Here is a 26242-nt window from a genome sequence, read left to right on the forward strand (position 1 = left end):
CCAGCATTTTGAAGCTTTTTGGGGCTTTTCGGCGTCTTTGAATTCCCTCTCATTAGCGATAGCGAGTCAACATTGTGTGTTTAAACCTTCGCTGTTTGCAGAGACAGACGGAGGGTCAGACTGCGACCGAAGCACCGATCATTTATGATAATTATTAACAATGACTCGACAGACCTGAACATAACATGAGATGACCGAACATGTGGGGATGATATGAGCCGTAAACGATGGTCGTGTGTGTGTCTGGAGTGGTTGGAATGACCATTTTTCATCTGTCTGGAGTCACACACACGCACACACAGAGTGAGACCCCTGCCACTTCTTTCCCTCCTACTTGCTCTCCTCCTCTGCTCTCTCTATTCTGACCACGTTGGACCAGGACCCTGTCACTGACCCTCCAAAGAGAGATTGATTACAGGAAAAGAAGAGAATTTTGTTTGCCTTGCTTCTCTGTGTGTCTCAGTTTTCTAGGTTTTCTCCCTCCCTCCCTCCCCGTCACTATCTCCCGGCTCTCTCCTTCCTTTTTTGTTTATCTCACGCTCTCCCCGTTTTCTCTCCCCTGTCTTTATTTTCTCCTCTGTCAAGTTAAATTTAAAAACACCCCGCTACGGGTTTTACATCCACAAATACCAGCCCGCTCCCGTTGGGGTGGATATTAAAAGCAAGAGGCAGCACAAAGGTCCAAATTAGATTCTTTTGAATTGTTTTTATTGTGGATTCAGACCTGCCCATGTTACCGCTCCTTCTCCCACCTCCTTTGGGCTTGTGGTAAGCGTGTGTGCATGTGATTATGTGTGCGTTCGGGGGCAAGGAGGCAACAGCTGCTCTCATGAAAGTGTGCACTGCGGGTGTGGGGCTGCTTGAGTGCATTACGTAAGGGTTGGGTGGTTGCTGGTCCACTCTAAGGGTTTGTGAGTCATCTTAAAATGAATTACAGTCCTAAAAAAATCCCTTTTTTCCATCAAACAGGCGCAGATCTGTTTGTATTTGATGCTATCTTCTAAACACTTCATTTCCTGTGTCCCTTTTCTTCAGAATTTCCATTAACTCTGCCCAATCAGGAGTCAGGTTCCTCAGTTTTGGTTTTAAGTTTCGTCTTCCCCTGAATTTTCATGTTTTGGGTGCTTTGGTGTCAAATGCTTTCGGAGAGCTCAGTGGGCCCCGGGGGTCTTTCTAACCCCCTGAGCCGCATTTTAACAAGACGCAGGCCAGCTGCTTAGTGTGAAGGTTGCCACACAGCTCTCCGCCTCGTCTGGTGATCCTCAGTGTGTCTGCAGTTTGAGACAACAAATATAATCTGATTTCTTTGCAACAGATTGCCGAATAAATGACGTTACATGTGATGATGCAAGTGAACAGCTGATTGGCCTCCAGCATTTCTTCTGTATCTCTGACTCCGCCCGCTTCTGTCTCCGTCAGACACACCTCTGTTGGTGAGGAGCAGCAGTGACTCGGCCTTGGCCCCGCCCCATGAGATGACAGCCACGCCCCCACCTGATGACCATAGCAGCGGGTCTCCTGAGCCGGTGAGCATTGATGTGTGATGGAGTAGGAAAAAAAAAGATGCTGATAATGTAAATCAGCCATTTTTGTGTAAACTCGGAGATAAATGATATTCTTCAGTCTCGTGTTTCTGAAGAAGATGTTTATTTCCTGTGTTGTTTAATGTGTTTTTAACAGGAAGGAACAGAGAAATAGAAATAAAAGAGAAATAAAAAACCATCACAATCTCCAGCCTCCTACGGTTCAAATTAGCCACACAAAGGGAGCAAAATGTTCTAACCGAAGCAAGAGGTAATGGAAAAGAGATGAAAAATGTAAAAATAAAGTAAATAAATAACAGAGAGATGAGCATATTTCATTTCCCATGACGTCTGTCGTGCATGTGCTCCGCTCTCTCATATAAGTGTTTCCTCCTGTGGTCCAGCTTCACGCCTCAGGCTGTACTCGGAAAGGGTCGGCTTTTCAAGCGCTCTCCCTCTTTTCCAAACAGGGCGGCCATTAAGGAGGGCTTTGTCTGCTGCCTTTTCTTTTCTCCGCGTGCGTGTGTGCGGCGGCCAGGACGGAGGCTGCGTGAGGTCACGCTGTTAGCGTGCGTGTTAGGGGAACTCAGGTAGAGAGAGGGAGTCGTGTTGCTCACCCCCGCCGCGTTCCACGCAGCAGTGACTAAGCAGAAATCAGGCATCGGCGGGCGGCGAGTAAACACAATGACAAAGCCCATATTTGCTGTCCAAAAAACGTCAGGCCTCATCCTCGTCAAACTGCACGGCCGGACCGGAGTGAAACAGGCTCATTATGGATGATTTAGAGTATCCTCACAGCTGTTCTGCATCTCTGCAATCTACATCTCTCTGCTGCCTGCCTCAGACCTCAGCAGCCTTATTTGAACCAGACAGCTCCTCTTAAGCTCACTGGCGGATGTTGGCATGTCATTGTTTTTGTCCATTTACAGCCTTTTAAAGGCATTTCTGCTTTATTTTATGGTGAATAAAGAAGAGTCGATGCAGACACCCAGAACAACAGTGTTTAACATCGATACAGCTTACAAGATAATCTGTTAGAAGTTAAAGTTTCTGTATGCTGCTTTGCCATTTCAGCCCCACTCGTGGGGCGGCTCCATGCATTGCAGTGCCAATCTGTCAACTGGCCACTGAGGTCAAGACTGAAATATCTGTCTCAGCAACTGTTGGACAGATTGCAATGAGACTTTCTGGAGACATCCTTGAGCCCCTCAGCATGAATTGTAATCAGCCTCAGTGACTTTGTGTTTTGTGCTGATTAGCAAATTTTAGCCCGCCAACATGCTAAAGTGAGACCAAACAATAGCCCCGAACATTAGCATGTTAGCATTGCTTTAATAAACAGAGTAGTTTGCAGTGCGTGTAATTGGATCTTTGGTCCCTCTATTGATTTCCAGTCATTTTTCCTACTGGGATCCATCTGTGTAGATGTTTTTCAAGCTCTCTGGATTGATATTGGATCAGGGAACACTATCAGGGTGTGGAGTTAGCTGGGCATTTAGGAAATGGTTTATATATGTTGTTCATATATGTTTCATGCACAGCAAGTCAATACGCTGATGTGCACACTGCTAATGCTCAGATTAAGGGACATGTTTGATTAAGAAAATCACATGCTGCAATAACAGTACAGGTATGGGTTTTATGCATTGATGAACTTAATCATTTCACACCGTAATCATTTCATGATCTAACAGATCACTTTGAATCTCCATGTATAATTAAGAATTATAAATGTGCATGTAAATGCAGTGAATGGTATCCACGCTCTCAGGGAAACCTCGAGAAACAGATTGTAGTAATTATCATGTTCTTTGTAGTTGAAGGATTACATGCTGTCCTACCTGTTGAGAAAACCCACCATGATTGCAAAAAGGGGGCCTGGTTTCAGTCCAAGTGGTCTGAAAAGTTGATGACACTGCGGAGGTATTCAACCCAATGGCAAGAATACAGTTTGGCATGGTGCATGGTGAAGGTTAGGAACAGCTCCAAAGATTTTGGCTTACAGTAGCTGGGTTTGTCTCCACAAGTACAGCTGGAAAATGTCCCGACATCTTGTTAAAACTACCCAGTTTTGTTGCCACAAACTTGGCTGGAAAATGTCCTGACGTCTCATTAAAAATACCTACTTTGCTGCGAGAAACAGGGCTGGAACAGGGGTCTGCCGCTCGGCAATCGTCTCACCTGGCTGTCACGCCACCTCCACCCCTCCACCTCCTGATGACAAAAACTCAGCTCACATTCATGCATCGGTAACCTGAACTACGTCCCTTTGAAACCTTGATATGATACTTATGAAACATGAAAATTTAGCATATCCATGGTTTGCAGAAATGCACAATGCCATCGTTTTATTCTGGTGACTGAGCTGAGGTACAGCAGTAGAGCGACTTCTCCCGATCGTGCACGTACACACATCTCCACAGCAGCTATGTGAACTGACAAAGAGCTTTTGATCGAGACACCAGGAGCCGAAACTCAAGTCAATTATCTGTGTGTGCTAATTGCTTACAAGTAATCTGTAAATTGAGCAATCTGTTCAAGCTTTGGAATCCAGACTGTATAATCCACATATGACACAGGCCCACAGAGGAGGGCAAGGAATATTTGTTGCCTCAGAGTGTGTGAGGCTGTGTGTGTGTGTGTGTGTGTGTGTGTGTGTGTGTGTGTGTGTGTGTGAGGCGAGGAGAGGAGGCCGTCACAGCTCTTGAGCAGATTGAGTCCTGGGCCTGATGGACTTCCGTAGATCGATATACTATCAGTTCACCCCCCCCCACCCACCCCCTCATCTCCACACAGTCCCTCACTCATACACACACACACACACACACACACTTCTGTCCCTTTTTGTCTTGGAGGAGTTATTGAAAGCAGATAAAGTGTAATTAAGGCTGGTACTGTGATAAATATGCGCCCGTCCTTTTAATTGATTTTACTGCCTGCGATGGTGAAGGCCAAGGTTGTCCCGCTCCTCTCTGTCTGTGATTCACGTGTAGGCTATGCTCACACCACTCGTAGTCTTTCTCTCTTTATCAGAAGAGTTAATGAAAGTGGCAGAAGGGCTGAGCAGTGCTAAACATGCAGCCGGCCCTTTAATTGATCCGGACTTCCTGCCATGTGCGAAGCTAATAAATGAGACGTTTAATGTTACCTGCTAACCGCTGAATTTCGGGTTCCGTCACTCTCCTTCTCCCAATCCTCGTTGTGCTCCTTCATTCTCTCTCTCTGTCCTGCTCCCTCACTCTGCCTCCCACGTTTTTGGCTGATTTTCAACACCTCGGGGCTCAGTGATGCAATACATGTTAACACAGCAGAAAGTCTGACTTTAATATGTTACACTCTGTCCGATGTTCCTTCAGCCGTGATGTAAAAAGCTGACACCTCAACTAGCTAAACTGAATTCTGCTGTTTTTCTGGGTGACTGTCGGTACACTCTCTGTTCCTCATGCTAGCAGCTGGATGCCATGTGTATCTGCGCGTCCGTCCCTTGGGGATTTTACCGCATTTGTGTGTGTGTGTGTGTGTAAGTTTGTGTTTTTTTAAGAGAACGCAGGTGACAGACTGTGGCCACGGCAGCCAGTTAATGTGATAGATATGACGAGGGTCAAGGAGCACGAGCTAGTACACTGAAGCTGTGATCCTGCAGTGTATATACATACAGACACTCTCTCCTACACACACACACACACACACACACACACACACACACACACACACACACACTATTTCTCAGCCGCCTGACATGTACCAGATGACTACAGCACTCAGAGGAAATGCACAAAAGAAACACACACCTCATTACTCATCTGTCTGACAACAACCACAACCACACGCACACTGACACACACACACTCACACACAAACACCTCATCTCTCATACGTTCGTATGTCTGCACACCGGCCTGTCACTCACACATACCTCAGACTACAAACAGCACCTAAAACAGAAAAAACATGGATGGCAGCGTGCAACACAGTAACAGAGCAGACAACCTGTTAGTTGTGCTTAGATGGGTTTCCAGACAGGTTTCAGAAATTATTTGAGCGTTCATCCTGGGACCGCAAAGCGCTCTGCATTCAAATCAATCAGCGAGGAAAACAAAATGACTAAAAACCATGATTTTTGGAGAAAATGGAGATGTGCTGCACTTGAAGGAGCTTAAATATGAGTCATTGTTTGAGCTGAAACACTTCAAGAGACCGAAGCTTTAGCTTAAGTTAAAGCACTGAAAGAAATTAGAGTAACAGCTAAAAGTGCTGATAGGAGTCGAAGTGTAAGCCCGAAGACTTAGCATTAAAAGGTTAAAGTGTTAGAGCGGTTGGAAGTGCTAAAAGAAGTTCATGTCAGCTCAAGTGCGAGTTCAAGAAGTTGAAGTGTCAGCTGATGTGTAGGCACAGACGGGAGTCAAAGTGTCAGTGAAAGCAGCAGCAGGAGTCGCGCTGGCGGAGCTGGGTATTGTTAATGGTATTCCCTGACACCAGAGCCTATACAGTGCTCGAATGTTAGCACACGAACCAGCTTACTTTGAGAAATACGACGAGAAATCCAATGTTTGTGGACGTTAGAGTAAATCAAAGCAGTGATAATGACAGCATAGAGATATTAATCTGTAATAACTAAAAGCATCTATCTGATCATTCTCAGGTTAAGCCCTGTTACAGACATGAAAGCGGTAATCTGACATACTGGGAGGGACGGGCGGCGCGCTGATGTTTCTTCTTTGTGTATCGAGATACGGGCAGTGAGCTGGGCAAGCTGATTGGCTGAGCACCAGCGGGGTGTCCAAAGAGGAAAGCTGCTGTTTTCATGTCTAGATAAACGGGAGCGCTCTCAATCAGGGATTAGATTCACGCTGGGCATTACGGCGTGATCCCTTAATTTTAAAGCATTAATGAAAGGCATGTTTGTGTGTTTCCGTGTGTGTGTGTGTGTGTGTGTGTTTACATCCCCTCATGCCATATCTTATATAACACATGTACTTGTATTAAAGCAGACACACAATTACAAACAAACAAGTGCAAACATGTTCATGATGAGTGTGTATGTTCACCTGCTCTCCTGCCCACCTTGTGTTCCCAGAGGCTACGTCCTCTGTGACGATGTGTGTGTGTGTGTGTGTGTGTGTGTGTGTGTGAGCAGTGGGAGGAGAAGCCTGTGTGTGTATGTTAGCTAATGGCGTTGCGGGAAGATGCACAGCAACAATGGGAGTCTCCAGCTTGTCTTTCTGCCCCCGCACACACACACATGCGCTCTATTGTGGGGGTAATCTCGCTCTACCTAGATAAGTGGGTCACTATTTGTACAGGCAGCGCGTGTGTGTGTGTTCACAAACGCACTATTTTTACGTTTGCAGCTCTGCAGAGTCGATATGTAGGTAATAATTGCGGGAAATTTATGCACGGTGGTGTCAGCGTGTTAGAAAGCATATATTTTCTCTGTGTGTGTGACAGAGGGTCCATTGGGGAGTTGGGTGTGGTGGTGGGGGCTCGCTGAGGAGCGGGCTGGTGGGCGGGAGCTTTTTAGCCATTAGTACTGGTGACACAATGAAAGTGACAAGGCAGAAGGACCTAATTGCACCCTTCTTGTCTTTAGCGATTTGGGGCAATTTCTCTCTCCCGCTCCTCGTGTTTGAGCGTCTCGCAACAGTTTGACGGCGTCGTTCTCTCTCTCTTCCTCCCCACGTTCCTCTCTTCCTTTCTATCCGTTTTCCCCCAGGGTTGTTGATTTTGCCGACTTAAAAATAGAGCCTTGCCTGACACGGGGCAGGGATGGAGGGAGGGGGAGGGAGAGGTAGACGGATAGAAATGTACATAGAGTGAAGGAAGGACAGCGGCGCGTGGTAGGGAGCTCGGCGTCCGGCGTTCGTTGTCTCTTTTCTGTCTGTGCAGGTGATTGATGGCGGCGTTGAATTGTTTTGCTAATTGGCGACGGGCCTCCTCGAACAGTGTTTGTTTAGTGTGTGTCTGTTAATGTAGACGCTGTTCATTTGCTTCTGCAGCTGTTATCATCATCATATTGACTGAATGGGTGTGTTTCTCTGTGTGTTTTTTTTTCTTTTTCTACAGGAAATCAACGATGTACTGAAAGGAGCCTTGGACCGACTTCACGCAGACAACCGCCCTGCTAAGATGAGCCAAGTCAACCTCAGGTACGAGTGTGTGTACAGGTGTATTTATGGATGTCTTAGCGGCAGCAGACAGATCAAACGGTAGCTGGGTACGGCGCAGTGATGGAGACTAGGATTAACACTCCAGTCTTTGTTTGACAGCCTGACACTGGATTAAACCGTCTGCTGTGTGACAGTTGGTATGTGCTGGAGCAGCGGTGAGGGAGGGAAGTTCCTCCAGAGGACACTATGAGCAGAGCTGATTGTAATTATTGTGAGTTCTCTACACACAGAGGCTAAAAGGATTCAGTTTAAAGCAGGCGTGTACAGCCATGTTTTTGGTCCAGATGAGGCAAGGTTAGCTTGTGGAGCTGCACCTTCAGTATTGATGAATATGTTGATTTGAGTCAGTCCCACTGGGCCAACTGTGAGACACCCAACATATGACTTCATTGTGTTCACTGTGAGCATAATGAGATGTTCAGTTTAGTTGTCTCCCACTCTCCTGAAGTAGGACTAGAGTTGGTAAAGATTTCCGTATTGCTGTTGTTGTAATTAATTCATGTCCATGGTGTTGACCTTTGACCCCTGTGGAGTGAGATAGGTTAGTTCTGTAATGAGTATTCATGTATTTATCATAGATATGCTTTTTTTTAGTCTGAAATTTTCCACAGTTTCCTGCCAGTCAACTACTTACTCAATGAATTAACTTCTTCAGTCACTTCAGAGACAGTGTTAGATATCGACCTCTTGTTATTTATCCGACATGCAACATGGCGACCTCCACTTCGTTCCTGGGCATGCACTCGCAGAACTCTGGCATGATGGGAGTTTTATCTTCATTTTTCCAGGCTGTCAATCAGGCAGTAACGCTGGCAACAGTTAACCTCTCCATCACGACCTTTCACCTGTCTCACGCAGCAAGTAAAAGATCATTTTCCACCGCCCTCCGCAGCCGACTGATTTTCCGATTAGGAGATTGTTCTTTTAAAAATAACTCTGGAGAGAATCGCGGGTGCTCAGGAAAAGACTTGGCTGGAGTGGCAGATGGTGATTTTTCAGGGTTTTACAGTGCAGCGGTGTCTCGACAGCACTGTGATACAATGGAGGCACGGCTCTCGCAGATAGTTTGCCATGGTAACAGATGGTTGGCGGTTGAAGAAGCCACGGCGAGCGAGCGAGGGCACATTTTCAGCGAGTCCCGGCCGCGAGTTTGTTAGGCACTCAGCCTCGGTTGATGTAGAGGAAGTCAACCAAGAGTGGGAGCGCCATCTGTCTCACTCCTCGTTGCTCTTTTCATCCGTCCCACTGTCCCTCGCCTCTCTCTCTCTCTCTCTCTCTCTCTCTCTCTCTCTCTCTCTCTCTCTCTCTCTCTCTCTCCCTCCCTCCCAGTGCAATGACTGTGTTTGCGTTTGTGTCAGTGGGATGCTAAAATGGGTGAGCGGAGCTATTCTGCATATTAGCATGCAGCACTAACAAGCGACTGCCGCCTCTGATGAGCTTGTTTGTGCTGCCGTTTGTTTTTTATATGAATGTAAATGGACTGAAGCTGTGTGTGTGTGTGTGTGTGTGTGTGTGTGTGTGTGTGTGTGTGTGTGTGTGTGTGAATACATCAACATCATTCAGGACCAGCTTTGTACCTGTGTGCATCCTGTCCTGGCCTCATTGTTTACCATCACTGAAAGTAAATTTAAAGCAGGTGTGTGAGCGTGTGTGTGTGTGTGTGTGTGTGTGTGTGTGTGTGTGTGTGTGTGTGCATTTCATGGGCCGATGTAATTTAGATGTAACTGTGTTCTCTAATAGATGTAAATTTGATGCATGTGTGTATCTGTGAATTCAATTTAGGGGAATGTGACTGATGGTGTTTGTGAGCATGCAATAGATGCAGCAATAAGAATGCAAATTGGATGTGTGTGTACGTGGACGTGTGTGTACAGTATGTGTGTGACCCTGGCGGAGGTTAACGAGAGCGGGGTGACAGTGACAGAGGAGTGTGTTATAATGATCCCAGCTAGTCCTTGGGCTTGTGTTTGTGCACGAAGCACATAAACCTTGAACTTCTCTGCCTTTGTTTCCAGAGTTGGTGCCTTTTTGCATTGCAGCTTTGTAAAAGCCATGCAGGGAAACTGTGGAGGAAATGTACGCCATGTTTGTGGCCTCCACCTGAGATCCCTCATAACCTTCCCACACGCAGTTCAGAGGCTGAAGGAGAAAAGTGGATGTCTTAGATGAGGAGTATTCTTCTGAGAGGACTTTTTCTCAGCTTGTCTCAGGATGCAGAGGCTGGTTTTGATGTGGAGCACTGAAATTCTGTTCAAATACAACAAAGCGTTCATTGACATTGTCTCCGAGGGCGGTGGCCTTCTTACCACCTGGACTTACCTTTCCAGTGGTTTCCACACTCTGCTTCTCCATTCAGCCCACTATCTGTCTGTTGCAGCCCACATCTGACATTTTCTTTCTCTTCGCAGGTGTTTTCACTTCATGTAACTTAAAGTCCTAAACTTAATCAAGGGAAATGATCTGTACATGTATTTCCACATGCAGACAGAGATTGAGGTCGCCTGCGAGCTCCTCTACCATTCCCCCGTCATGCAGATCCCGGCTGTCAAGAGCAGCCCTCTTCTTTTCTGTCTGCAGTCGGGTTCTCCTTGTTTATCCGCTGTTAAAAGCCGCAGTTCAGGGCTCTGCAGAGATTATTAGAGGAGCTCGTTCTGTTTCATCTCTATCTGCCCCTCTATCTGTCTTTCCCTTTTATCTCCTGCCCTCTTCTTTTGTCCACCAGGTAGATTGGTATTTGAGAAGCAGGTAGATAAAGGGTGAAGTAGCCACCTGCGTCTCTCTCTCTCTCACACACACACTTTTGTCTGATGTTTGGCAGGACCACCTGTAGACTAATTTCTATCCCTTTTCTGTGTAGTGGAAGAAAATGCTGATGGATTTTGAAGAGCTTGCTCATAGAAAATCTCAAGTGTGTGTGCAGCTGTTTATTACTGTGTCATGGTCATGTGCAATATATGCTCCTCATATTCACCACCTATGAAGATGTCTGTGTGTGTGTATGTTGTTCACAGCACCCTGACGAGGGCGGTGGAGTTTCCAGGTGACTGGGGGCCCCTGGGTATCCACGTGGTCCCCTACTGCTCCTCTCTCAGTGGACGGTAAGCACACACCCACACTAACGCACACATATGCGCACATACGGACACGCACCCTCCCCCCACCACGTCCACTTGTAATCAATCAGACATTCATAAAGAAAGGCAGATGGCAATGTTGACTCATAGAAATGCATAAAGGACTCAAGTGCTGGCATGTAATCATATATGTGTTTACTTCCATGAATTCATATTCACTCGACGCTGTGTGTGTGTGTGTGCTGCAAGGACTCTGGGCCTCCACATCAAAGGCATCGAAGAGCACAGTCGCGCCAAGAGAGACAATATCTTCCAGGAGGACGAGTGTATCGTCCAAATCAACGACACGCCACTCCTGGACAAGACCTTCGCGCAGTAAGTGTGCTGAGGTGTGGATGAGCTGGAGGGTGTGTGCATGAAAAAACAAGGAAATGCCAGATCAGACACGAGACGCGTGGGGGTTTGAAAGCATTTTATCAGTCCGATTCCGAATCCTTTACCAAATCTGGTTGGCTTTCAACATTTGTTGGTATTTAAGTATTAATTACCTAAAGCTGTCGACCTTCTGTTGGATGAGAAAACACAAACAGTGCAGTTTCCTGAAAGCTCGTCTTGATTTTCCGGACAAAGGCAAAGGCTTCTCGTCACAAGCCCACATTTCGAACCTTTGAGCCACCTAATTAATTATTGTTAGCTGCGAATCCATGTTCACCACCAGTGCATACAACCTGAAATGAAAATGAAAGGGAAACGATACTTTATTCTTGCACAAGCTGTTTTTCCTGCTCCAAATACTGGAGGTTCCACTTCAGAACTATTAAACTGACGACCTTAAAGTCTCAGTGTGACATACTTGAAGGTTTACCTGGAACATCCTGACTCACCACGTTAACGGGATGCAATCAGCCAGCTCGTTTCACCAGAGAAGAATCACCTCTCTGTTGGTCTTTCAGAGCTGCAACAACACACACATGTGATTGCAGAGTGGCGTTTTCTCCACTAACAAAGCTGAGTACAGATGAAAGCTTGTAGAGTGGGAAGTAACCAGGCAAAGGCGAAGTGTAATTTGGGCATTTTAGCAACTTATTTAGTAGCAGTGGCTGTCGATGGCAGCAAGAAATGAGAAGCCTGGTACCAGAGTGTTTTGTACATCAATCTCGATCATTTGCGACTAAGAAATGATGAGTTGAGATGAAGATTTGTGTTTAGCAATGCAGATATTTGGCCAACCTGGACTGGATCCAAAATGGAACGAGCTATGGAAACCAATCCTAGAAATGTCTATTTCTTTAAGCATCCGGGATGTGATTCGGAGCTAAAGCAAAGGCCTTAAAGGGCAGGAGAATAACGTCTTCCTTGTTAATGTGTGCGTGTGTGTGTGCGTGTGTGTGTGTGCACTGTACTCCCGCTCACCCTGCCACCATTGTAACGACGAGCCTCACTCGTCACTCACTTTGGCTCCTCTATCAGCCAAAGATAAATCCTTCTCATTCTCCGCCTTTCCTATCTCACCAACACATCTCCTCTCACAGAAGAGCCTAAGTGTACGTGTCTCTTCCTTTCTCTCTGTTGCTAATTTTTTCCTCTTCCCAGCACACACACACACACACACACACACACTCACACACACCTACACCTACACCCCTCTGTCCTCATCCTCTCTCTGTGTTCCCTGTCCTCTCTGTGGTGGAGCTGAATGGGTCCATTTAACCGTATCCCACTGTGTTGTCTGTGTTGTGTGGATGTTTTGCTGATAGTAGTCTATTAAAGCTGCAATAGGAGCCTGCTGTAAGGTCTCTCCCATCTGACAGGGACCACAGTGTCCCAAACCAGCTGGAAGAGTCACTCCATGCTTGATCCAAATTGAAATACAGCTCCATTAATGACGCGCAAGCTGCATTCACTCTCCCCATTCTCCGCTTTCCAAATGTCTGTGTTCTCCGTCTGTGTGCCGCTTGACTTTCCTGGTCTCTTCTCCTGTTGTATAGTTTTGTAGTGTTCCACGAAGCACATTGGCACAGAGTTTAGAGCGATCATCTTATACTTTAGCTGCAGTCAGATGTCTTCCTCTGAGTTTTCAATCATAGGCAAAAATATTGCTAATTGACTGAATTTCCCTTGCATCCCTCTAGGTCACAGGAGGTTTTCCGTCAGGCCATGACCTCCTCCTCCTCCGTGCATCTTGAGGTTCTCCCGGTGGCCAGCAAGACTCGCTACGAGAAGAGCTTGATCGGCCAGCTTTTCACTGCCGATGGCAAAGACCCCTCCGCAAGAGCAAAGAGTCCGGCAGTGGTCCGTGCTAAAACCGAACCCCAAGCGGAACCCAAACAAGAAACCAAACTGAGCACCAAACCAGAAGTGAGGCGACAAGAGACGCGTGCCAAGACCCCAGAGCCGGCTGCAGTGAACACGCCAACAGGGGAGCTTCAGTCTGGTCATGGCTCCTCAGAGAGAGTCTCTGCCGCACCTGCAGCCAGAGCAGTGAGCGACTCACCAACTCCCAGGACCCACAGCCAGAGCCCCCTGGCCAGTAAGAGCCCTGCTCAGCCCAGTCTGGCCAACCTGACCAGCAGGAAGGGCGGCAAGAGGATAAAAATTGACCTGAAGAAAGGTAAATGCGCTCAGTTTTTACCCTGGTTTTGGGTATAAATAGACACATGAGGATGCGTTTACTTGTCGTGGGTATTAGCACAAGACAAACCGTGGGCGTGTGCTTTGAAAGATGTGGGCATTTACCTGCAAAGACTCTTGTCAAGCACTGTGGGAGGTGCAGGATCAAGGGCTTTTGGAGCTTGACAGGGACTAAAAGTGAGGATATCTCGGCCTCTGCTGCTTCAGTTCTGACCGTTCATGTTTTCCTCTTATCCCCACAAATTTGCAAAAGTGCATTACTGAATCGCTGGTGTACCACTTTCTGATTAAGAATGAATGTATAGCTGTTGTTTTTAACATTTTGTAGCAACTTGAAATAGTTTCTGCTTTCTCTTTTTCCTCTCTTGTCCTCCTCTTACTCGCTCAGGAACTGTTATCAGGATCATCCACAGACTCCTTTAGAGGACATCTGTGCTTACTTCTAGCTTTTATCTTCCAGGTTTGTTTTCCTGATGTAATACCCGGTGAACTCAAAGTTGTGCATCAGCTGATTTGAAAGTCTCAGATGTTACACTCTCCACCAGCACCTGGATGTTTTTGAGTTATTGATTTTTCAAATGCAGGCAAAGAAGTCCTATTTGAATGTCTGAAGCACTGAAAGCAATTTTAGTGAATATTGAAAGTAGCTTTCCATTTTTCATTTCTTATCTCGCTGTACAACCTTAACGTAGCGTCTGGTTGTTTTGCTTGTAGATTTTAACCCAGACTGAATCAGTCTGGCTTCCCACCAGCCTTATCTCTCACCCCTCTAAAACACATCAGTGCTGGAGCGCTGATGTGTTGATAGCGCTGGAATAGGCTTGTAGGACTGTGAACAGGCTCTGTTCGAGCAACCTGTAGTGTTATGGGGCGTTGAAGGGATAGCTGTAATTCTTCTACACACGCGCACACACTTGTTACAGGTACCAAGAAAAAGGCAAGAAGATACCGAGATGAAAGGATAGAAGACATAAGTCTCCACACTCTGCAGCTGCAGTGCAAAGCTCCATTCACCGCCGTTTTATTGTTCATTTCTTTCTTTTCCCACCACCTTTTCATCACTCCTCCTTTTCCCTCCATCCCTCTTTTGTGTGTTTTTTTTCCCCCCTGCCTCCCTCTATCCCTTTCACTTGATGCGAGATCAGAGCAGAGGATATTATGGGGTCTCTAACACCCTCTCCCTTGGCAACAGGCTCTTTCTCTCCGTGATTGACAGGCGGTGAGGTTTAGGTGCGCTAATGTAGGGCAGGCAGGGGCTTAGCTTGGAGACCAGATAGCATCGCTCGCCGCCTTTAGTATGCCACGCCGGCTTTGCTCTCCCTGCGCGCACACACACACACACAGACACACACAGACACACAGACACACACATGTGCACACACACACGGAGCGTGACACATTTCACTCATGGCTTGGGGCTTGTGAGGCCGTGAAAACGGGAGAGGGTGGAGGCTCGGGGGGTTGATGGCTCGTGTGTGTGTGTGTGTGTGTGTGTGTGTGTGTGGGGCCTTGGAAACACACACACACACACACACTTGTAAATGTATACACACAGATAAATGTAGGCTCACACCCATAAGGAAAATCTTTGTGGAAATCACGTTGCATCCCCAGGGAGGGAAGCTAGAGAAGGGAATAATATCTCTCAGGTTTTCTCTCTCTCTCTCTCTCTCTCTCTCTCTCTCTCTCTCTCTCTCTCTCTCTCTCCCTCTCTCTCTCGCCCCCCTCCACCTTCCTCCCATCTTCTCCCTCCACCTCCCTTCATCAGCCACCGTTCAGCCTGCTCACACGTGAAATTAAAGGCAGAGTCTGTCTAATCCGGCTGGGGGTGAAGCCTTCTCCCGGCAGCTCAGAGACTGAGCCAGGCAACAAACCCCCAGAGGAAAACAGGCACTTCAACAGTAGTTAATGTGGAGGAAGAAGCTAAACCTGCAGGCTGGGTTCAGCAGGACAGCAGAGAGGGAAAACTGAGCAAAGTGACAGAAGGGAAAATTAAATTAAAACAAAGCTGGAGAGATGAAATAGGAGCATTGATGTCCCTAATACACGCCGTGATGCTTTGCTTTGTTCCCGCAGGAGCAGAGGGTCTGGGCTTCACCGTGGTGACCAGGGACTCCTCGGTCCACGGGCCAGGGCCAATCCTGGTGAAGAACATCCTGCCGCGCGGCGCAGCAGTCAAAGATGGCCGCCTGCAGCCTGGAGACCGCATCCTGGAGGTGAGGCAACCTGTTGAGCCACAGCTAGGGATAACATCATCATCAGTAGCAGGGAGTTGAGCTCTGTGGCACCCCTGCTGGTTGAACTGAGCAGCTGCACTTTCCTGAGAAAATGTCCAAAGAAATAGTTCCTTTGAAAGTTGTGGTGGAGGCAAAAATCACTGAAAATATATCTGAAAACTAAGACAAATAAAACCAGAAGTCAAATGTCAAATGACCCTTAAATGAGAAGCATCTTTCACGGCTATAATCCACTCTGATGCGATTGCGTTGTCTCTTTTTCCGTGTGTGTGTAGGTGAACGGAGTAGACATGACAGACCGTAGCCAGGAGGAACTGGTGGCCATGCTGCGCAGCACCAAGCAGGGAGAGAGCGTGTGTGTGGTGGTGGCGCGGCAGGAGGACATCTTCCTGCCTCGGGAACTGGTGAGAGAAAAAAACGCAGGGTCCTCAGGGTCCAGGGTCCTCACGCAGCCTTCTGAACCTCCAGTGTCCCGTCTCTCGCCTCCTTTGGTCTGTCAGTCATTTCTGCTGCTTTTGTTCGTCATTTGTCTTCCTTGGTGGTCTTCACTCTTTTTCTGTCTTTTTTTTTTTCCCCACATTGAGTCAGTTTTTCCTTTTTCGCCCTCAAAGGAGCAAACCTCTTTAGGCCGATGCCCCTTTTGCCATAAACACCACACACGGGGCACGCTGCGGCCTTCCTGTCCCATCCTGGTTTGTTGACACAGTGATGCTGCAGGAAGTCACGCACACACGCCACAGCAGCCCCGCAGGAAACCTGTGAGCATGTCCGTGCATGTTGGCACGCCACGGGTGTTAAATGACCGTTTACCTGCGGTGGCTGACGGGGTCAGAGGTCGGCGGTCAGGGCCGTGAAACCGACACAGCTCGGCTGTGCCTCAAGGCGGACATTTTATCAATAAACACACGCTCTTAAACATATATACACGCAGCCAGGTGGCCCCATGAAAGTCACCCGCTCTGTGTAAATGATGTTTTCAACCGTGTGCTTCTATTCTCTCCCCTCTGTCCTCTGTGGTTATTCTGATTATTCCCTTTCCGCTACTTCAAAGAGCTCCCCAGAAAGACACGCGGGGCTTTGTAGTGACTGATGCATATTCACACCTAGAGTGGCTGCGCACACACCCGCGCACACAAACTCTTAAACACCTAGTCCTTGATAAAAACTTGCTCTCTCTCACGCACACACACACGAGTGCGCACACGAACACATCACACGATTTTTAAACAGCCAAGTTACTGCTTCCGAAAATAGTTTGCCCTCATTAATGGCCCAGCAGTCTTGGCATAACAAGTGCACTTTGAAGAGCCTCTACAGTCTTCATCTAACACTTGCTTGTATTTGTGCATTCGAGACTTAAAGAGAGAGGAGGGGAGTGTGTGTGTGTGTGTGTGGGGGGGGGGGGGGGGGGGGGGGGGGGGGGGGCAGTGGAGAAGGCAGAATGAGAGAGAGCCCTCACTCCTGTCTCTGTCGACGCTGGTGAAGTTGCTGGTGCCCCGTGAGATCTGGCCCTTATCTCCAGCACAGTCCTCCACCTCAAAGACGGTTTGATGTCCCCTAAGCAAACACATGCACACACACACTCCCATATTTACACACACACACACACACACACACACACACGGCCGCCCAGAGATTCTGTGTCACTGAGTCTGGATGTGCAGACCCTCAAAAAGCTAATTATTACCTAAATACACAGAAACCACCAGAGAGAGAGATCATCATTAAAAGTAGCCAAATGAGCACAAGTAAGCAAACACACACACACACAGATACGATACTACAACAAGCAGACCCAACAGACGACAGATGCAGCTACACGACTGCTTCAGACACCTTCCGAAAAACTACACCCGGCTGCAAAATACAAACCAAGAAATCATTTCTTCTCCCATTTTCTCCCCCTTGCTTGTTTTAATTGCCGCACTCTTCCTCCCGCTGCTCTCAAGTAGTAAATTGTGCTGGAAAATTTACGTGGAGCGCCAGAAAGAAGCGGCTCGCAACGATTTGGTCGCACAAAAGATGTAATGATGATGGAGACGCATTAAGTCGACGCAGCCATCTGCCTCTCCCGGCGCATGGAAATGTTAGTGTGGAGTTTTCTGTCTGTATGTCTGTGTGTGTGTGACAGTTCGGGTCTGTAATATCTTATAAAAACTGCCTTTATGCATCATATTTGCCCAAAATAATATCGCAGTTTTGCAGTTCTCTGCTGAGATTCATTGGCTGAATTACACTATTAACCTCACTGCTATAGATAATTAATCTACAACATCGTCTTACTGCAGATAACCAGATTTCATTTGATCCTCTACAGGAACACTTTGTCCAGTTCAAGGCTTTGACATGATGCTACATGTTTCATTGATTTCAATTAAAAAAAGAAACGTATCAGTTCAGATATCTGGGACTGTTTATGACACATTTGATGTGTGATATGATGAGTGAGTTGGGCTTGTTTACTTGTTGGAATTCACTTTATTCCTGACTGTGCCTGCAGGTGGTGCAGTCGTAAAGACCCCCTGCCTCTGCTCCATGGTTTAATCCTCAAAAAGCCTCTGCTGCGTCTCACCTGTGCAGCTTTTCCGTGCGTTCTTTTCGGACCACCTACAAATCTGTGTTTAAATGCGTTCATTTGACCCTGTTATTATCTGCAGCCTGAAAGCTTGTTAACAGGTTAAAGGATTAGTGGAAACATGGTTATCACAGCTGTGTTCCGGCAGGATAAACCTGATTTCTTTCATGATTTTTACGTATGTGGACATGTGCTTGGCGAAGACCTCGGGGACAGGAGCGGTCCCGGCAGCATTGGTAAGAAAGATCGTTACTCACGGCCCGGCGTCCTCGTATTAATTACATCCAACGTCTGACTGAACCTGAAACTGACACCAAAATAAATACATCCAAGGAAGTCGACTTTCACAGCTGAGCAGGAGACTGTTTGTAAAATCCAGACATATTTGCACTGCAAAGAAAAAGTGCGTGCTCCCACTCCTGACCCTGCTCGCTCACAGAGTTGTTACTCCCACAAAAAAAAAGAAATGAATCTGTGCAGGCTGCAGCTTCTTATATCACCGTTACACTCAAAATGTCCCAACTTTGCCTCTAATCTTGGCTGTCGGAAGGAGAGAAGTCTCCTTATTTACCAGTTGCGTGTAAACAGGGCCTGGTTCCATATATATATTTTTTTTGGTGTTACCTTTCTGGTTCTGTTCTGCAGCTAGCGTGGCTAAAAATTCAAGATGGCGGAGGGAATCTCCAACCACATGTGCTGCATTGATACACAGTAATGTGCAGTAATGCCTGACTGAGATCAGCTTGCTGACGCTGCAGTTTAAACCCAGGTCATCTGCTCCAAAGGCTAGTTTCTGTTCTCGCTGCACTCTGCAAGATTTATTCTCTCCGCTCAGCATTCATATACTCTTTTATTTTAATCTCCCTTGTATCAGGACAGTAGACTTTTGGAGGAAGTAGCCGGACTGCTGATTGATTAGTTTCAATAGAGAGGGGTATTGATGGTTCATGAGCAGAGTGCGGTTCTGTGAAAGCGCTCGGCAGCGCTGGGAGGCATACTGGTCTCTTTCAGTCAGAAGAATAACAATAAAGCCTGTGAATTAGCCTCATTATTAGGATACAAAAGGAAGATGATTTTCTAGCCCATCTCCTGGACTCTCACACACTCTCGAAGTAATTAAAAAGTGATAACTTCTAATCACAGTTTCATTCCTGTCAGCATTTCTGCGTCTCCAGCGCTCGGCGCTCTCATTATTTCACGGGGCCTCGTTTTGTTTCAGGGCGCAGATTAGAGAGACGCTTTGTGATGCGCATGTGAGTTTGTTCTTTTGTGGGTTTCGGCGGGAAGGTGATACGTGTGTGTGTGTGTGTGTGTGTGTGTGTGTGTGTGTGTGTGTGTGTGTGTGTGTGTGTGTGTGTGTGTGGAGGAGAATTATGTGTTTGCCAAGGACAGGATGGAGGGGTTACTCTGCACATGGTTGACCCTCAGTTGCCAGCGAGCCTCGGCCAGTTCACAGGAAATGGGGGTCGTGTGGCAGAAAGGACTTTGCTTTTCCTCTCTGTCTTCTTTTATTTGTCGTCTGTCCCTCCCCCCCCTCTACCTGTGTTCTCTTCCTGTCAGTCTGTCTTAGTGCTGAACTTCTCTTTCTTTCATCACCCCCCCCCCCCCCCCAAACACACAGAATTATCCCTCCATCAGTCATTTTGCTTTCCTTTCTCGTCGTTGTGAGGTAAAGGTGTAAAGCGGCGAAGAGGCAGACATTAAGGCGATTAATTGGCAGCTCCATCGTCGGCGCCAAGCGCGGCGAGATCTCATCTTAATTGAATGTCGCTCTCACCGCTAATCCCACCGCTTTGAAACCCCCCATTTAGAAATCCTCAGCGACAAAAGGCTCTGTGTGTAATCGCTGTGTATCACCCCCTCCTCGCCACCCACCCTGGGGTAAGAAAAGGCTCCTTTTTGTCTCCTCATTTGGGTGTTGAAGAGGGTGGTCTCTCTCCTGGCTAAAAGCTTGTTAAAGAGCCATTGCTGAGGGCCGACGGCGGTGGGAGGAGGGGGCCGCAGAGCAGAGCCAAGGGGTCTCAGCCACCCTGGGGACGCAATCATCCCCTAAGGAAAGGGCATTAGAGGGGATACTGGAGTGTGTGAGCGTGCGGGCCTGCATCGGGACCACCACTGAGTTTCAATTGGTTGTGTAAATAGATTTAAATCAGCGGTGAGATACAAGAGACGAACGCTCCGTTTGTCTAACTCAACATTTTCATGACTTTCCAGTATCTCGGTCTCTTTCCAGAGCCTTCAAAGCCTGCTGTGCTCTGATATTTGGCCACCTTCACCTCGTGTGTTGTTGCAGCTACATCACAGAGGTATTTAAAACCTCCCAGGTTGCCATCTGAGTCCTCTCAAGTGTCTCTTGAGCGGGAAGTAGCGGATTGTCTTTGTAATTCCTCCGGTTTTGAGTAACAGCACTCTGAAATGCCTTGTTGATAAAAATAAGCCGTGACTGAAAGTCTTGTATTAAACCGAAATAGAAAAATACAAACCGTGACTTTTGAAGGAGGCGTTCTGCTTGTTTTATCTCGTTATCGTCGTGTCGAGGAGGTGAATATGAGCCTGAGTGGTGACAGTAGAGCCAGTACCAAGGTATCACAGGTGTATAGGCGTCGTGTGTGAGCTGGGAAGAATGCAAAAAGAAATAAATTGGCAGTATTGGCAGCATGTATGTGTATGTTTGACTTGAAGTCCACCTCAGCTCAAAAATGTGTTTTCTTTTTTGTTCCTTCACTTCTTCCTCAAGCGTGATCTTTGTATTTGTTTGGCCTGAACCAAATAGTTTTTGTGAAGTTCGACAGCAAAGGTTTTAGCCTATGAATCGTCGCTGTGGAAGATCAGACAGGGATCATTTGAGTTCCTCTTGTAAAGGTTGTAAGTGTTTCGTAAGATACTGACAGATTAAGTATCTAGTATCTGTCGGGCTCTAATTAATAGGCGCTCAGCTGTGATCCATTTTAAATTCAAAGTGAAAGCAGTGACTAAACACTGTGTGCTGGATCAGGGCGGTACAGTACCTCATTTTCTTTACCCTGACGCGCACGACCTTCCAGGCTTAGCTCCTTTACCTTTACTGGGTCGGGAGCTCAGGCTCACAGTTCGGAGCCTTAAGGCTTTAACAGGCTGTTGTTTTAATTAAGCACCTCGGCGAAGCAGCACGGAGCGGTGGGAGGGAGGCAGGATTTTGGGGGCTGGAGGATCGCAGCGAGGTTGAGAGGGAGCTCCTGCGGTCATGAATTTTACAAAATCGTACTGGAGGACATATTTGACTCCCACACCCTTCGACATTGTGCCGTGATGAGAGAGGAAGTGTGAACATGGATTCTTGATTCAGCGGCGGGCGAGGTGCCTGACGTAAGGCTCGGCAATCCCGGTATGGATACTCAGATCTTTAAAGCTGTGACAGCCGCTGTGGCTGCTGTAATGTACATGCGTGTTCCAAAATTCACTTTGACGCCGTCTTACTTTGACTTGAGGTGGAGTTTGAGTGACTGTTGTCTTTATTATGTTCCTTGAACTGAATGAACCTCTGAGCCGCTTTCGGTCTCGAGAAGCGGTCGGTGCACATGCTCTTACACCCCGTCTTAACCTTCCCTCCCTCCTCTGTAAAGAAATAGAAGGCTTTGGAGTGAAGTGGTGTTGAGGCGCCTCCCCTCCGCAGGCCCTCTTTTCCCTGGGTGACTGAACTTGCCGCCCCCCCCCCCTCCATTTTGCCATCCTGTAATGACAGACATTATCCTTTTCTCTACTGTTGCCTTTTGTCTCCCCCCTTCTCTCTCCTCCATTTTATTTTCAGGCCAGCGCCGCCACCGCCACGGTCATTTTCATCACATTAAATAGCGGTGGGTGAGGTGCGGTGGGTGGGTGAAAGATGGAGAGACCTGTAGAGAGCACGGATGCAACGAACGGGAGTCTGGGGAGAAAGAGGGAGAGGAGGCGGAGAGGGGAGAGATGTACAGTAAGATTGAGAGATTAGGATGAAATGTAAAGAGGGAGGAGTGTGAATGAGGGGAGCGGGTGTACCTCAGGGATGTGTTATTACTTTTAAATGCTCCGCTGCGCCTCCATCCTCTTCTTTCCTCCCCCTTCCTCCCCCACTGTGCTCCAGGAGGAGGTATGAAAAGGTTATTATGTTTCCTTTAGAAATGGCTCGCTCTCCGTCTGCGCCTTTCATCTCCAAATGGAATAACCTCTCTACAGTAGCTTTCTTCTTTTTCTCACTACACCTTCATCTCTCTTTCCAGTGCACAACACCTGCTCCTCTTTTCCTCTTTCCCTTTTTCTTACTGTATTTCTTTTTTTCCTCTTCCCCGCAGCCTTCTTCCATCTGACTCTTTAATCAGTTTCTCTTCTCCTTCCTTTTCACTCCCTTTTTTTTTCCTCCTGGTTTTCGGTGTTGAGTATAATCAGGGTGGTGTAGGAGCGAGCATTATCAGTCAGTGCATTAGACACGGTGCTCCTGCCTCAATCGTCAGCCATCATACACAGCAGTTATTATGTAAAGCAGGTATTAGGTGTGTCTATGAAGAGCCTTTTCCTGCCCAGGAAAGTAGCTTTTTTCATAACATTTCAAGAAAAATACAAACTTGGGTGAAACTCTTAAATACTTGTATGATTTTTTTTCTTCCTTCATCCCTTGTGTCTTCTTTTCCCGTCGTTCAGAAAGGAGAGGAGGCTGGCAGTCTGCTGTTGGAGGACGGCAGGGAGCAGCTGATGTATGAGATCCCCCTCAATGAATCGGGTTCGGCCGGCCTCGGGGTCAGCCTGAAGGGCAACAAGTCCAGAGAGACCGGGGAGGACCTGGGCATCTTCATTAAGTCCATCATCCACGGAGGGGCCGCTTACAAGGTAAAAGATCTTCGTCTGTGGGCTGCACTGGGGGCCGCGGGGCCTTCAGCAGCCATGTTTTGGAGGCCTTTTTACTTCTACAAATAAATCTAAACAGAATCTTGCAGATTGATGCTTTGAACACGTGAAAACAGTGTGTGAAATGTCTCACTCTTGTATTTTAATATCAAAGTTTCCATATAATCCCAAAATGCATCATTAGGCTTTTACCATCGCCGAAGCCTTTTTGGTGCCTTTCAGAGCTCCTTAAAAGTACGTCTAACATAAGGAAGGAGAAGCATTGCAGGGACGTTTCTGCTCTTTGTGTTGTGGAGGTTTTTCTTTTTGGATCTTTTATGTTTTTGCTCTTTTATTTCCCCCTCGTTGCATTTGTCCACACTCTTTTCCTCGTCTCTTTTTGATGTCTGTCTCTGTCGTTTCCTCCCATCTCCTCTTCCCCTGCGCTTCTCACCTCCCCATCTCATTTCCCGTCCTGGCCTTCCCTTGACCTTTGACACCCATTGACCCCGAGTGGCCTCTTCACATCAGCGCTGCAGCCGTCTTATCTATATCGCTCAGTTGCTCACTTGAAGTTGAGAGTGCATCAGGAAATAAAACATCCCGTTTCAGCACTTTGGAGATTCCTCCACTTGGCCTCGATATCTGGCCCCCGTCACATGTCGCAACTCCGCGTGCCCCTCGTCGCTGCTCCCAGATCTGTGCTGAACGACGAGGAGGCACAGAGACGAGTGTGGTGTTGTAGATAAACGGCTGGTTTGGGATCAGGGAGGCCAGACAGCAGCTCCCCGAAGTGCCTTCAGAAGTAGTTTTCTGACAGCTGCCGATGCGGATAGCGCTTCGACAGAATGGCCTAGTAAGATCTCCGGCTGGCTGCGAAACAGGTTTCTGGGGCAAGATACCACATAAGAGGAAGAAAGACATTGAGGAAGAGACGGACAGTAGCGGGGGGGGGGGGGGCCCATTGAAGGAAGACAGCGGGTGAGCGAGTGCAAGAAGGGAGGCAGTCTGAGGGAAGAAATGAGCAGTATCCAACAATAGAGAGATGGAAAGAGGCGGAATAAGAGGAGAAAAAGAAAATTGAAAAGTGGAGACACTCAGCAGGAACACAATGCAGTACATAAGAGCGCGTGTGTCTGTGTGTGCGCGTGCCCTCCTCAATGTAGATGCATGCTAATGAAAAGCAGCGAAGGGGCCTGATGAGACTTTGCGGTGCCAGGCCGGTGCAGAGGAGGGAACCCAGGCGTCCCCCGAGTCTGGCATGCACACACACACGAACACACACAGACACATCATACACACAAGCACACAGCAGGCACAAAAGGGAGGAGATGAGGAAGAGTCATGGAGAGATCTAACCTATTTCCATTAAAGAGTTTTGGCTGCTGTCAGGGCCTGGGGCCTCAATTACATTAAAAAATGTTCTTTGACTTTATCCCTGATCCTGTCATACGATCATTTCAAAGAGTATGCTAAAGAAAACAAATTAAAATTACATGTAGCGTGCTGCTGCTGCTTACATGGAGAATGATGATATTAATAGAGAATATCACAGACGCCTGCCGATTTTGGCATAAGCATCAATTTTTGATGACATCTGCGCATTTGATGCCGGCGTGTGCGTGCGTGCGTGCGTGTGTGCGCGTGTGTGGTGCCATCCAAGCCTGCATTTGAGGTCAGCCGGAGCGGTGCCTTGTTAATGAGTTGGGGTCAAAGGGCAGGGCTGACCATAATGGACTGATCATGACTCCACACACACACACACACACACACACACACACTCACAAAGAGAGTCTATAGTGTGTGTGTCTCAAACTGTCTTCATCTTTATTGTTCCTTTTTTTTTTTTTTTTTTGCCCTCTGCATTGCTCTCCTCATTTGATCCTCTCTCTCCCTCTCTTGCTCGATCATTTGCTCGCCCTCCCTCCCTTCTTCCCTCCAGGGCACTATTCTGTGTTGCCTCTCTATGAGAGGCTGCTATTTAAAACACTTAGAAGTGATTTAGTGCCCACGGAGGCTATTCCATTAGCTGCTCTATGTATTTATCATGGCTCTCCCACTCTCACTAGATTGCTAACTCTACAATTTTCTTGCCTTCCCCCTTCTTCCATTTTCTACTCTGCTCTCTCTCTCTCTCTCTCTCTCACACACACACACACACACACACACACAGACTCTTCACACCTCTCCCAATTTTTCTTCTTCTCTGTTCTCTGAAAACTTTCCTAGTGATAAGTCTTGTGTGTCTTGTCTTGTGTGTAACTGCTCTGTCCTCACCTTTTCCCAACCTGGCATTTTAACATAATTTATTATTTTTTAGATATTATTGACATGAACAAATAGGAAGTTCTTAAAAACACCTGTTAGTGCAACTAGTTTAAGTAAAATAAAATTGGGATGTGTCCTATTTTGAAAGTTAGTTTGCCACTTCTCCCAGTATCTAACTCACCTCCTGATGGTTTGGTCGTCTTCTCCCAACAGGACGGTCGCTTGAGCATAAATGACCAGCTGATAGCAGTAAACGGTGAGTCGCTGCTCGGACGCTCCAACCACGCCGCCATGGAGACCCTGAGGCGGTCCATGTCCTCGGAGGGAAACTCCAGGGGCACCATCCAGCTCGTAGTGCTTCGAGCAGCCAGACAGGTGCGTTTCTGGAATATCATGGACGTTGTGTGAGTGTATTTTACTACATGTTTCCTGTTTCGTTGGATGATTTTAAGCCGGCTGGACTGAAAATCAGACTCCTGCTATTTGGGGGAACAACATTAACAGAAGTGACTGACATTTTGAGGCCATGACTCAAAAACCTATAAATGCTGTTACGTTTCCATGTAACCACAGACTGTATTCCTGTTGTTGACTTCAGTGAATTCCTTTTGAAGCTTTCGAGGATGTGGGGCACACGTTCTCAGACTCAGAGAGTTTGGTTTGATGAATCTGGTCACATGAAACATTTAGGAACGCTTATGCATTATGAAGCCCTCTGCGCTGCCTGATGTGTTCAAAGATGATTGATAAGTAGCCACCGGGGTTTTGACAGCAAAATCAATGACGTATCATCATCATCTTCATCATTTCCAATCATCTCTTTACAAACCCAGTGTTGAACATGTTGGTCAGTTTTCTTTCAACAGCCTAAATTAGATGAGTTGGAGCTTGAGGATGAAGTGGTTTAGCTTGTTATTAAAGACTTTACTTC

General features: G+C 47.2%; 1 protein-coding gene across 1 annotated transcript in view; it reads left to right on the plus strand.

Moving 5' to 3' along the window:
- pard3ba (par-3 family cell polarity regulator beta a) overlaps positions 1 to 26242 on the plus strand; it is a 133695-nt gene that overhangs the window by 31260 nt on the left and 76193 nt on the right. Inside the window, exons 4-12 of the mRNA XM_076724065.1 lie at positions 1420 to 1526; positions 7587 to 7669; positions 10702 to 10788; positions 11014 to 11139; positions 12897 to 13375; positions 15472 to 15611; positions 15908 to 16036; positions 22861 to 23046; positions 25525 to 25686. Coding sequence (XP_076580180.1) covers positions 1420 to 1526; positions 7587 to 7669; positions 10702 to 10788; positions 11014 to 11139; positions 12897 to 13375; positions 15472 to 15611; positions 15908 to 16036; positions 22861 to 23046; positions 25525 to 25686 — 1499 coding nt within the window. The remainder of the gene's footprint in view (positions 1 to 1419; positions 1527 to 7586; positions 7670 to 10701; positions 10789 to 11013; positions 11140 to 12896; positions 13376 to 15471; positions 15612 to 15907; positions 16037 to 22860; positions 23047 to 25524; positions 25687 to 26242) is intronic.

The sequence above is a fragment of the Chaetodon auriga genome, chromosome 23 (assembly GCF_051107435.1).
Source record: "Chaetodon auriga isolate fChaAug3 chromosome 23, fChaAug3.hap1, whole genome shotgun sequence".
NCBI lineage: Eukaryota > Metazoa > Chordata > Actinopteri > Chaetodontiformes > Chaetodontidae > Chaetodon > Chaetodon auriga.